At 44.1% G+C, this 13,931-nt stretch overlaps 1 protein-coding gene across 4 annotated transcripts in view; it reads left to right on the top strand.

The window, feature by feature from the left end:
* The window catches only part of LOC137331439 (endothelin-converting enzyme 2-like), a 183,184-nt gene that overhangs the window by 52,863 nt on the left and 116,390 nt on the right, over nucleotides 1-13,931 (top strand). For 2 of the 4 annotated variants that reach the window (XM_067995226.1, XM_067995229.1), the window contains exon 2: nucleotides 12,247-12,333. In XM_067995226.1, the coding sequence (XP_067851327.1) occupies nucleotides 12,247-12,333 (87 nt within the window). Of the gene's footprint in view, nucleotides 1-2,924; nucleotides 3,125-4,177; nucleotides 4,425-12,246; nucleotides 12,334-13,931 lie in introns of those variants that run through there. The other 2 variants (XM_067995228.1, XM_067995227.1) reach the window with 2 other exon arrangements.

The raw sequence follows: 13,931 nt of genomic DNA, 5'->3' as shown, positions 1-13,931 counted from the left end.
AGGCTCTCTAGTTAAAGGGGCAGTCCTCCACTGACTGCCCCTTTAACTGCTGCAACCAATGGAACAAATTACAGCATGGAGCAGCCCAGGGGGAAGGCTGCTCCCAGTTTAATGATGCCTCACCCCAGGTATCATCAGATGGGGTGAGGAGGAGGGGGAGGACAGAGATCTTCCACCCGGCGGGCGGGAGGAAGCGGCCTGCCTCTGCCACCAAGAAGGCCTGGCTCGAGGTGGCAGAGGGGGTCACCTGCACCACCAACATATCGCCCACCTGCATACAGTGCAGGATGCGCTCCAATGACCTCAGTTGGTCAGCCACAGTGAGAACACGTAGTCTTTCCCCTACACTCCGTCTGCCACAACACTGCCCCCACCCCACATCTCCTTCGGCACCGCCAACACTACTCTGTCACATCACCCCTCATACCCACTCAAACCCCATCCTCATCTTACCTGCACCTACTCACCTCGCCAGTACTCATCCACCACTAACACGCAACCCAATCCTCATACAATCTCATGGCTCTATCCCTTACTCACCCTCTCGTGCATCTCTCTCACGGCCAGCCTCACTCAACCTGCCACCACCTGTGCTGCAGCCACAGGGCATGCATCGCATATGTGCAGTAGGCAGCGTTCGGCAAACGTGTCGTGAGCATGAAGGGGATGCACAAGGGTGTCTGAGGGTTTGCCATGGGTGTTACCTATATTGAATTTCAGAGCAACAAACATCACAAATTATATTTGCACCACCACTGCCATGTCTCCGCGAATCCTGTCTGTTGTGTCCAATAATGCCTGCTCCTGGGTATCACTATGAGGACCCACCACTGATGCAACCCATTGTGTTACTGCAGAGTAGGAGCAGGTGTATTTGCAGGGCTCTTCCGCGCAGACGACTGAGAGACATCGGCGGTGTACCCGGCTGCACCCTGGAAGGATGCGGAGGAGAAGTTGTGGAGGGCAGTGGTGACTTTGGCAGCGACAGGTAAGCAGATGGTGCTGGGGCCAGCCAGGAGCAGCTCGGCATGAAAGAGCCTGCAGATCTCCACGACTACATGTCGAGTGAATCTGCGCCTCCGTCTGCACTGCTGCTCGGAGAGGTCCGGGGAGCTGCGCCTCGGTCTGTGGACCCTGTGGCGAGGGTAGTGCCCTCTGCGACGCGTCTCTCTCTGTGGTAGCCCTCCCTCCTGCTGTACAGGTGGATGTGTCACAGCACTCTGTTGTGGAGCTCCACGTGTCAGAAGTGGACGGCGTGGATGGCGAGGCTGGTGATGCTGTTCGCCCTCCGAGGGGGTCATGACTGCAGCTACGGTGGCCCCCATCCGCAGTATGTACATCTGAGGGGGTCCGCAAGTTAGGCACATGTCTCCAGACCCCGGGGTGAGTGTGCAGGTTGGTGACTTTGACCGTGCGGAGGGGGGTGGTGGAGGCCACACTTTGTCCCAAGTGACAGAGCGGCCTCCTGCAATGAGTGAGGGTCTCCCCCCCCACCTGTCAAATGGACCTTTGCAGCTGCCACAGGCTGACGGCTGCAACACGTCCAGTTCAACTAGGACTGTTTCCCCCAGTGTGTGAAACATTCCCATGTTTCCCCAAAATCACACACAGTCCCTTAATCAGGTCAGTTAATGACCTGAACAAGCGAAATAAATAATCTCAAGTGGCATCCCGCTGGCTTTAATTGCCTGCGGGATTCCCACCAGCGGGGGCCACGCACGCACCCCCGCACGTCATCGGGGAACCCGGAAGTGGGCGGGATCGTGGCGCGATCCGGTCACGTGACTGGATATCGGGATTTTCGGGGCCCCCCTGCTGGAAACCCGACGGTAAAATCGAGCCCTTTGTGTTCTCCTCACAGCTTACTTTCCCACCTAGCTTTGTATCATCAGCAAACTTGGATACGTTACACTCGGTCCCCTCATCTAACTCATTAATATACATTGTAAACAGCTGTGGCCCATGCGCTGATCCTTGCGGCACCCCCACTAGTTACAACCTGCCAACCCAAAAATGATCCGTTTATTCCTGCTCTCTGTTTTCTGTCCATTAACCAATCCTCAATCCATGCTAATATATTACCCCCAATCCCATGAGCCCTAATCTTGTGTAACAATTGTGCTCCCATTACATCAGTTTTCACAATTATCCTCTCATCAACGTATAAGGCAAATACATGGTGGAGGACAATGGAATGCCTAGTCTATTCTACTGCTGATGAAATCCTTCTCCATTCTCTCTCTAGTTGGTCATTTGTCTTTTCTCACATGGACTGAATTGAGTGTTGCATTGTTCCTTATGGTGCATTCTCTGTCAAGCATATTGTCTGTATGACTTCAACAGTTCTTTTTTTATGCCCTCTCCAGATTGAAAGACCAATAGGCCAATAAACCTGGTACTGAGGATGGCCTAGGTTTCATACTCATGCTCTCCTACATAAGCTCACAAAAGATATATGTGACAAAAATGACTGTTGGTAGTATTAGTGCACCAGTGCTGGTATGAAATACCTTTCTTTGCTATGTTAACAGAGGCTTTAACCCACTTAAAAGAAACCCCTCCCTTAAAAAGTGCACAGAGGAATATTATAATAAAGTATTAAATGCTGATAGGTTAATTTAATCAATATTAGCCTCCCAGGTTAGCCAATTTAATGTACAAGATCTCCAAAACTTTACTTAGAGTTTTGAAGTTTTAGCTTATTTTGTGGTGCAAAATTGCACATTCTACGAGGCGTCTCTATGGACTTCTGAATTACCCATCATTAGACTGTACACAAACTCACTGCGGGCGTCCGGCTTCCATGAGTGCATTCTCCCTTTAAGAGGAGAAATGGTTTGCAGGGTGCTGCACGCCACTTCGCAGCCCATTGGATGAGTCCGAGGAGCCGGGAAAAGGGAAGGGTTTCCTCTCTTATCGTTGCTTGCGTAAAGTTAATGAAAGGCATTGCGCCAAACCAAACCCACATAGTCTTTTGGGACCAGTGTAACTTATTTCGAAACAGTAGCTGGGTGCTAGGAATTTGTTAGTTTCCCCTCTTGTCAGTGGACTTGGAGCTCACGCCATAAAGAGTGAAGTAAGAATATTTGCTGCACCCGGAGTTCCTCACAGACAATTCGAGATGGTAAGTGGAGAGATCACCAACCTGTCATTGGGAACATTCACGCTGCTGCATTTACTGCTAACTTGTTACCCTTATATAAGATAACAAAACAGTTATGCAATGAGGGTCGAACCTTCTTATTAACAGATTGTGTCATTTGTACAAGCGTCAATTTAAAAAATAAAACACTGGGGACATTTCTAGTTTTCTCTGAAAGGGAGAATAGTTTCTCTAAAGATATTTAACATTCATCGGCATAATCTTTTTGGCTGTACGGAAGAATATCAGGCAGAGGATTGATTGTAAAGAAACCATGTTCTTCCTGTACTGGTTGTCTGGCTGCTGGCTCCCCGACCATACAGACGATACACGTGTTCCCGGGAGTTCCGAACAGCCAGCTCGCGAGGGTTGCCGTGGACAAATAATTGTATTTTAAACATATTTATTTTGCAGCACTTTGCCCGTGTATTTGGTCTCTTGCATATGTCCTTGGCCCTCCTTACAATCTCTGAATCGGTCGTCTGTTTTCTCCCGGGAGTAACAGCCGCGAGCTTCGTCCCAGCGGGAACAATAAAAAGCACCCGGCGCGAAATATCTCAGATCCCACGACACCAGCTGACCTGTGTATTTCCAATATTTTTAAAAAAATAATCTTTAAAATCCCAGAGTTGTGTCGAGCTCTATGGGATAACAAAATCTGGATAGAAAAGTAATGCATCGTTCTTCTGTCTGCTCAGCTTTCAGGGCTATGTGCATGTACTGTCTGTATTTGTGTGTTTAGACTGTTTCTAGTACCTTGTTTTCGGTACACACGCACAGAGTGTGGGGACAGCTGCTCCATGCGAAGAAGGTATTGCACCGTAATCATCTGAGTCAGATTGGCTGGGTTCGTTGTTTTGGGCGCAGATTGTACAGTTTTTCTCTTCCCTCCCTCTGTAAACATGCGGCAACAGAAAGGATGTTTACGGAATGCAGTTAGTGTCTGCAGGCGTGTGATCTGATTTTTGGCACCAGCGAATGGTTGGCCGTCTTTCTCACACAAATCTGCCCGGTGGGCTGCCTTTCATTTTCAGAAAACTTGGTTGGGGGGTGAGGGAGACGGTCTTCGTCGCTCAGAACGATATACAGTCGCAGATAGTGCGATGGTAAAAAATCTCCGAGATCGCATCAAATTAATTTTGTCGAGCCCGCCCTAACGTGCAACAATGAACGCGGCGGGAAAGGGGTAATTAGCAACTGTGCGGTGTCAATCGTTTCTTGCTCATTTGCAGTATTCCGGATGCAGCTGTCTTCAGAGGAAAGTTTTGTAGAACCGCTTATGGTAATAATTAACTTTTTAATCGTTTAGATTTCAGTATTTCACTAGTAATACAATCTCGTTCAAAAATATCGGCCGTGCTCCTAAATTCCATCAGATCTTTCTATCTCTGTTGCTGACATTGATGTTTTGATATTTTAAATTAAAACATACTGTTTTGCAAGCAAAAACTAATCGGGGGAACTTTTGAGGGAGATGCATTTGTTTATAATTTAATAACGTGCGTGGGTTGTTAAGCATTTTTTAATTTCAATATGTAAACGTAATGTTTTCTTACAAAAGTGCGATTTAAAATCTTTAGAATTTGATTTTATATCTTTAAGTGAAAAGTTAGCTAAAGAATCGACCCCACTATAATCCACCTGGTCCAGCCTTCCTCCATCCTGTCTCCAAGATTGGCGATGGATGTGATAACATTCAGCCCGGCCATGTAGCATCTACAGCCTGGAAAATGGAGTCAGATTGCAGTTAGGCAATAAGAAATAGGAGCAGGAGTAGGCCATATGGCCTCTTGAGCCTGCTCTGTTATTCAATAAGATCATGGCTGATCTTCGACCTCAACTCCACTTACCCGCTCGATCTCCATTTCCCTTAGATTCCCTTGAGTCCAAACATGTATCAATTTCAGTCTTGAATATACTCAATGACTGAGCATCCACAGCCCTGGGGTAGAGAACTGTAAATATTCACCAACTCTGAGTGAAGAAATTCCTCCTTATCTCAATCCTAAATGTTCAGCCCCTTATCCTGAGACGATGTCCCCTGGTCTCCAGCAAGGGGAAACATCCTCTCAGCATCTACCCTGTCAAGCCCTCTTAGAATCTTATATGTTTCAATGACATCACCTCTCATTCTTCTAAACTCCAGAGAGTATAAGCCCATTCTACTCAATCTTTCCTCATAGGACAACCCTCTCATCCTCGGAATCAATCTAGTGAACCTTCATTGAATAATATACCCTATATAGTATATCCTTCCTTAGGTAAGGAGACCAAAACTGCACACAGTGCTCCAGGTGTGGTTTCACCAAAGCCAATGCAGCTTACCAATTGCAGCAAGACTTCCTTACTCTTGTACTCCAGTCCTCTTGCAATAAAGGCCAACATACCATTTGCCTTTCTAATTGCTTGCTGTACCTGCATGTTAACTTTCTGTGTTTCATGGACAAGGATATCCAAATCCCTCTGAACACCAACATTTAATAGTTTCTCACCATTTAAAAAAAATTCTGTTTTACTATTTTTCCTCCCAAAGTGAATAACCTCCCATTTCACATTATACTCCATCTGCCCCCTTCATGTCCACTCACTTAACCTGTCGATATCCCTTTGCAGACTCTTTGTGTCCTCCTCACAGCTTACTTTCCCAGCTAACTTTGTATCATCAGCAAACTTGGATACATTACACTCGGTCCCTTCATCTAAATCATTAATATAGATTGTAAATAGCTGAGGCCCAAGCACCGATCCCTAAGGCACCCCACTAGTTACAACCTACCAACCCGAAAATGACCCGTTTATCCCTACTCTCTGTTTCCAATCCTCAACCCATGCTAATATATTACCCCCAATCCCATGAGCCCTAATCTTGTGTAACAACCTCTTACTTGGCATCTTATCGAATGCATTTTGAAAATCCAAATATACTACATCCACTGATTTCCTCCTTATCTACCCTAGTTACACTCTAATAGATTTGTCAAACACAATTTCCCTTTCATAAAACTGTGTTGACTCTTCCTAATCATATTATGATTTTCTAAGTGCCCTGTTACTTTGTCCTTAATAATAGATTCTAGCATTTTCCCTACTACTGATGTCAAGCTAGCTGGCCTGTAGTTCCCTGTTTTTTCTTTCCCTCCTTTCTTGAATAGCAGGGTTACATTTGCTACCTTCCAATCCACGGGGACCATTCTAGAATCTAGGGAATTCTGGAAGATCAAAATCAATACATCCATTATCTCTGCAGCCACCTCTTTTAAAACCCTAGGATGTATGCCATCAGGTCCAGTGGATTTGTCGGCTTTTAGTCCCATTAATTTTTCTAAAACTTTTTCTTTACTAATCTTAATTACTTTATGCTCCTCCATCTCATTAGACCCTTGGTTCCCCACTATTTCTGGTATGTTTTTTGTGCCTTCTACTTTGAAGACAGATAGAAAATATTTGTTTACCGTCTCGCCCAGGAAAGATCTCAGCTTCATTCCCTTGCACCCCCATCTCAATGATTTTTTTAATATAACCTATAAGTCTGGTCTGTTAAGGCCTTCCACATGCAAAATAACAGATAAGCGGGTGGAAGTCCACTGTCAGCTTCTGAGAATTCATACGTTAGCAGACCACTTGTGACAACCTCATACAGATGTACTTCTGGACTCAACAATTTTCAATAACTTCGGATCATAACCACTGCTCCCATTTTTTTGGACAGCAGGTGATGGTAATAGTTCTACTGTTGTCAATTACAGCTCCTCTAGACCCATCTTTTGTTCCTTTACTTGTCCCATAACCACCACTTTATGCCTTGCACCATCATCCCTTTTGTGTCCTGCCCTCCACCCTATGACAGACCTTCCCCTTTGTTCTTTCCTCCCCCCCCCCCCCCCCCCCCAACCTTTTCCTGGCTCTGTACTTGCTTAAAAACTGTTAAATCTCTGACTTCTTCCAGTTCTAACGAAAGATCGTCGACCTGAAACGTTAACTCTGTTTCTTTCTCCACACATGCTGCCTGACTTGCTCAGTATTTCCAGCATTTTCTATTTTTATTTCAGATTTCCAGCATCCGTGGTGTTTTGCTTTTGTCATACAGATGTACACTGGCCTGAAGCTGTAACCGATGGGTACTTTACTGTGCAGTAGTGCATTTTGTTCTTGTTGGAGAGAAAAAAAAATGCTTGTTTAACAGTAACATGTATTTTAGTTTACTTTGCCCATGAATCTGGCAAAAATACAACTGTGCCTTGTCTTTTGTGATCATTGAACCTTTGTAGGGAATTTGTTGTTATTTTGTGTGCATGGTGTTTGTTTTTCTCTCCTGTCTCTTGGGATACAATGTAGAGAAACATATTTAATCTTTTGCATGGTTGCTTTTACCATCCTTGTCTCAGCACAGTGTAACAGTCTGATTTGCCGTAGCTGACAAAGCATGCTTAACTGGTTTATTTGATGGTGTATCACATAAAGGCAAAGTTATCCATCATATTTGGGGACAAGAGACAAGTCTAATATCGTGTGCCTCAGGCCACTTGGATTCAACTGCATATCTACTCACTAAAGAGCCACATTGACAAAATTTCATCTCATCCAAAATTCTGCTGCCTGGATCCTATATCACACCAAATTCTATTCGCACATCACCCCTGTCCTTGGTGACCTACATTGGCTCTCAGTCCCCCAATGCCTCAAATTTAAAGTTCCCATCCTCGTGTTTAAATCCCTTTTATGTACTTGCTCCCCTTTATCTCTGCAAGCTCCTCCAGCCCTACAGTTCTCCCTCCTTTGACGCTGGCCTCTTGTGCATTCCCCTCCATTGGCAGTCATGCCTTCAACCGCCTAGGCCCCACGCACAAGAATTTCCCCCCCCCTCCAACCCCTCTGTCTCTGACCTCTCCTCCTTTTAAGACCCTCCTTAAAAGCTACCTCTTTGACCAAGCTTTTGGTCACCCCTCCTAATATCCCTTCTCTGGCTCAGCACCCATTTTTGATTGATTGTACTTTGGTGAAGCGCCTTGGGTTGTTTTCTGCATTAGAGGTGCTATATAAATGCAAGTTGTTGTTGTAGTAGTAGTATTGATAAATCTGCAACCATAACTGCTCAGTCTCATGGCTAGATGAAAATAATTTAGTTAACCATAGAAGTTTAGAGCACAGAAGAAGGCCATTCAGCCCATTATATCTATGTTGGCTGTTTGCTGGGGCAAAGTTATAGAAGTCTGCAAGAGGACAAACTTTTTTTGGAGTGAGGAACTAGATAAAATACTCTGTTCAATCCCTCCTGCAAAAAGTCTTTCAAAACTGAATATTGCTGTAGTTATCTTACTGAAGCCTACTATTAAATAAGACTTATGCTTTACTTGACCAGGAACATCCTTACCAGTAAAGTCTTTTGAAAAGGATCAGCGAGGTCCTTTTTTAGGCCAATCAAATGAGCAATCTCTCCTTTTAAAACAAAAATTTACTTTAAAATCTTAGAAGAAGCTCGTACCATTAAAGAAGGAAAGCTTGGAGGAATACTGTCTCCATCTTCAGATTTCAAAATGATGGAGATACTGTAACATAACACTCTAATCTTTCATACATGGAAAATACTCTCAAAATATTTTCTCAAAAAAGCCTACATTTCCATTCAGTTGTATATTTGTACAACCTAAGTAAACAGAAGATTGACAGTTAAGACAACTGATATTCCAGTAATTATCCGTGCTGCATTCAAGGCCTGCAGAGAGTTGCTGTCAGGCAGGGTTGATTTTGAACTAGCTTTCTTGCTAATTATTGGCTCTGTTCGGATGCAAGTCTAGTTTAAATAGGTTTGCAGTGAACACCTACAGTAGGCTACACAAAGGAGAGGTCTGGTCAAAATGCTGATCTCAGCACTTCTTGAACCTTTAGTGTTCCAGTAGGTTTTGATTCCTATAAGCTTTTCACACACTGGATTTCCATTTACTTGCTTGTTCTGTTTACACTAGGAAACATAATGAATTGTGTCTAAAAATGTACTTCCGTTGCTGAATCACTGCATTGTGTTTAAGGAACTTGTTAATAGAGATTGCTGCAACATTGTTGGAATGAAGAATGGCTGTGGACATCAGTAAGTTATAGAGGCCAATTTTCATGGGGGCCATGCACCTGTGGAGGCCTTGGAACACTTGTATTATCATGGCTTGGCCACACCCCAGCACAGTCCCGCCTCTAGCAGGACCTTGTGCCAGGAAGTATGGCAGGAAAATTGGCTGTTGCCAATGTCAGCACCTTCTGGATGCTGTTGGAGAACAGCCTCTAGAAGGCCTCTAGCCGATTCCTAGTATGACATCCCCAAAAACAAAAGAATGGATTGGTCTACAGACCCTCTACCTGTTCCTGTTAGATTCTCCAATTGGAAAGTGTTGAGGCCTATTTCTTCTGTCGCATCCCCAAAGGGGAAACTACAGGAAAATGAGGTGCAAATGCCCTCTCCCACCTCATTTCCATGGGAACACTTGGCCATCTATTGCTGGCCCATGCCAGCCCTGGAAATTCCAGGGCAACGTAAAGGGGGAAGAGATCTGGCATCACAGATCTTTACCCTCTTTTTCTTGACAGTTGTACCTGGGCATTCCCCAGGCTGTCATCCAGAAAAATTGGCCCCACAGTCTCTCTTTTGGAATGGAGTTACAAAGTCACTTTTCCACTGCTGTGACATGGAAACCATTTTACAGCTATGAAAAATGATAGTATAACTCTTGAGTCTGGTCTTTATCTAACTCCAGAAAGTAGCTGTATGATACTCAACGGGGAAACCATCTCACACCACTTTGTCTTGGAGTCCAATTCCAGTGCAGTGCCAAGCTGGATTTAAAAAGTGCTCAGGGACTTGTTTGATCTTTTGAGCAGGCTCGAGGGGCCTACTCCTGCTCCTATCTCCTATCTCTTATGGTCACTTTATAACCTAAAATTTTAAAAAATCTTTTGAGAGTGTGTACACTCCAGCCTATACTCCCAGGTGGGTGAGGAGCTTGATGCACTTATACAAGCATGCATGTGCATGGCTCTCTTCTGGCAACAAAAGTGCAGTTCCAGCAGGGAATGCAAGTCAAGTATTACCAGCTAAAAATTGATGTTTAGCTACCAGTATTGGACTTGTAGCACAGTATCATGGGCGTAGTCCCTGCTCTGCTTTCTGAAGAGATTGCTCATACCAGGATACTCTTCAACTTTCAGCTTTTCTTTCCCATGTACTTTCCTGTTCAACAGTAGCCGGTGAAACACCTGTCCATTCATTCACCATTTTCCAGGGCCCCAAATACTCCTTCCATATGGGACATGTAATTTATGGGTACTTCCTCCAATCTAGTATGTTGTATTTGCTGCTCATGATGTGATTTCCTCTACACTGGGGACACCAAATACAAATGAGGTATCTGCTTTGAACATATCCTTTTTGTACGCACGTGTGACCCTACACACCCTGTGGCTTACCATTTTAACTCCCCTCCTATTTCCAGCAAATGCTCCCTGCAACTGCTGCTCCTCACTGGGAGTGCCTAATTGTGGAATCGGCCTTTAAATCTCATTTTTCTCCTGGGCATTCTGCATCCCTCTGGTCTGAACATTGAGGGTGGGGATTATTACCTTGGTTGTCCTGCACTTCAGTTTTCATTTTAGACCTGCATCTGTAGGTTCTTTGTGTGTTTTTTTCCCCCTTCAAATGCCCTCATTTTTGATCATTTTCTTTGGGTAAGCCTCTCGCCCACTATCTTAGCTTTTTGCATGTTCTTGGTATGCTGGTGACACTCAGCTCTACCTCATCACCACCTCTCTCCACCCCTCTACTGTCTCTATTATCACGTTGCCTGTCCAACATCCAGTACTGGATGAGCAGAAATTTCCTCCAACTAAATATTGGGAAGACTGAAGCCATTGTCATCGGTCCCTGCCACAAACTCCGTTCCCTAACTGTCGACTCCATCCCTCTCCCTGGCCACCCTCTTGAGGCTGAACCAGACCGTTTTCAACCTTGGAGTCCTATTTGACCCTGGGATGAGCTTCTGACCACAAGACCGCCTACATCCACCTCCGTAACATTGCCCGTCTCTGCCCCTGCCTCAGCTCATCTGCTGCTGAAACCCTCATCCATGCCTTTGTTACCTCTAGACTTGATTATTCTAATGCTCTCCTGGCCAGCCTCCATCTTCCAACCTCCATAAACTTGAGCTCATTTAAAACTGTGCTGCCCGTACCCTAACTCGCACCAAGTCCTGTTCACCATCACCACTGTGCTTGCTGACCAACATTGGCTCCCGAACCGGCAACGCCTTGATTTTAAAATTCTCACCCTTGCTTTCAAATCCCTCCATGGCCTCACCCCTCCCTATCTCTATAACCTACTCAACCCTACAACCTTCCGAGATCTCTGCACTCCTCCAATTCTTGCCTCTTATGCATCCCCAATTTTAATCGCTCCACCATTGGCGGCCGTGCCTTCAGCTGCCTAGGCCCTAAGCTCTGGAATTCCCTCGCTAAACCTCTCCGCTTCTCTACCTCTCTCTCCTCCTTTTAAGACACTCCTTAAAACCTACCTCTTTGACCCACCTGTCCTAATACCTCCTTATGTGGCTCGGTGTCAAATTTTGATTGATAATGCTCTTGTGAAGCACCTTGGGACGTTTTGCTACGTTAAAGGTGCTATATAAATGCGAGTTGTTGTTTTAATGCTGTTTCATTACCTCACTGAGATTATCTTTTATGTCATCAATTTCCTGCTTTTCTTTTTAGCAATTTGCAGGCGTTCTGTGAGTGTTTTTCTTTTTGTTCTCCGTTCCAAAGAAGGCTTCTATTTGAAATGTTAACCTGTCTTTCCTCTCTACAGATGCTGACTGACCTGCTGTGTATTTCTAGCACATTTGTTTTTAAGCAGTTTTATTTGAAAAGAAACCCTTTTGTGAAATAAAAGAAGTTGTTTCGAAGTAATTCTATCGTTGTACTACACACAATCAGTCGATTACAAGTCTTTTGACTGGTTCATGAATGCTGTGTGTAGATTCCATGAAATAAAACAGCCATATCTATCATTTCTGGTTATTCGAGATCACCTATAACCAAGAGAATCATTTTTATTCTTAACCTTGCAGATGACAAACTACAAGCGTGCAACTTTTGAAGATGATGATGTCACAGATACTGCAGCAGATGGAAATGCCTCACCAGAAAGTGTGGAGGTTTGTAGAATTGACTCATTTAAACTGATATTTTTATTAAATCATGGTTTCTTATCTAACCTGATGCTTATTTCCTTTATTTGTTTACGTGATGAATGTTTAGGAAGTTGTTTCATGATATGGTATGCATGCTTTCCCAGTTTCTTCAGTAACAATGTACACAGGAAAGTACTGTTACTGCTGTAGCATAATCAAGAACAGCCACATTGCATCCTATGTTTATATGTTTTCTTTTGGCTTTAAAAGATATTGACTAACAATTTCTTCTTTGTGATGTCTGATGGAATAGTCTTGATAGTTTTTCAGTGGACAAAACAATGACACTTATTTTTCCTTACAAACAAAACACAGTCCCGAGCTGATATATTTATGCCTTGTCTGTTTTTCTGCAGTGTGTGTACAATTTGATAAGCTAGTCTTTTTGAAGTATTTTCTATCTACTTCTGAAATTGGGCAAATACCTGATGTATCTTCGGACGTTTTTAATGTTGTGTTTGAGCTAATGCTTCACAATTGCTCGCCATGCACTCTTTGTGAATGCTGTTCCCCGCTGAAAACCTTTTGTAGTGCTAGATGAACAGCATATCAGAACAATTTTTTTTTTGTTTTCAACTATAAAGTGTTCCCATTTTTACTGCTTTGGAGTTCAACAGGTGTTTTTTACGTTAACATGAAGATTTCATTGCTAGCGAACGGAACTTGTTTTCTGCACCCAGCATCTGCAAAATCACTTGCAGGTCAGGCATAGATTAAATGCTTGCTTAAGCTGCCCCAGTCTCAGAAGAATTCCAGATGCACTAGTGGTACTTCCATTCTTGGCTCACTTGATTGAGCCTGTCAAATTAGTGCTGAATTACAGGCATTTCGGTACTATGGACTTATCCCACTAGAAACAGGGTTGAAACTGGCTAAATCTATTTAATGTAGCATATAACACAACAACAACTTACTTTTTTTCCCGGGATGACTGGCAATGTTGCATTAATTGTCGATGCATACTTGCCTTGAGAAGGTGGTGATAAGCCTTTTTCTTGAACTGTTGCAGTTCCGTGGTGATGGTGCTCCTGTGATGATTTTAGATAAGGAATTCTAGAATCCAGATCTAATGATAATGATGGCGATATATGTCTAAGTCAGGGTGGTGTGTAACTAGGAGAACTTGGATGTGGTGATGTTCACATGACATTGCTGCTATTGTCCTTTTCCGTATTAGAGGTCATGGGGCTGGGAAGTGCTGACAAAATAAGGTTGGTGAGTTACTGTAGTGCACTCTGTAAATAATATATTGCAGCCATAGTGCATCGTTGGTGGAGGGAATGGGTATTGAGTCCAGTTACGGGGATGCTGATCAAGTGGACTGCTGTGTACTGGGTTGAGCATTTTGAGTGTTGTTGCAGCTGCATCCATCAGCAAGTGATGAGTACTGCATCGCAATCCTGACTTGAGACTTGTAGATGGCAAAGTGGCTTTGAGGGGTTAGGCGGTGAGCCACTTGTTTGAGTATCTTGCCTCTTCCTACATAGGAACAGGAACAGGCCAATCATACTCTCGTGCCTGTTCGGCCATTCAGTTAGATCATGGGTGAACTGTACCTCCAC

The sequence above is a fragment of the Heptranchias perlo genome, chromosome 13 (genome assembly GCF_035084215.1).
Source record: "Heptranchias perlo isolate sHepPer1 chromosome 13, sHepPer1.hap1, whole genome shotgun sequence".
Lineage (NCBI taxonomy): Eukaryota > Metazoa > Chordata > Chondrichthyes > Hexanchiformes > Hexanchidae > Heptranchias > Heptranchias perlo.
Note: the sequence above shows the minus strand (reverse complement) of the source record. Positions and strands in the feature narration are given on the sequence as shown.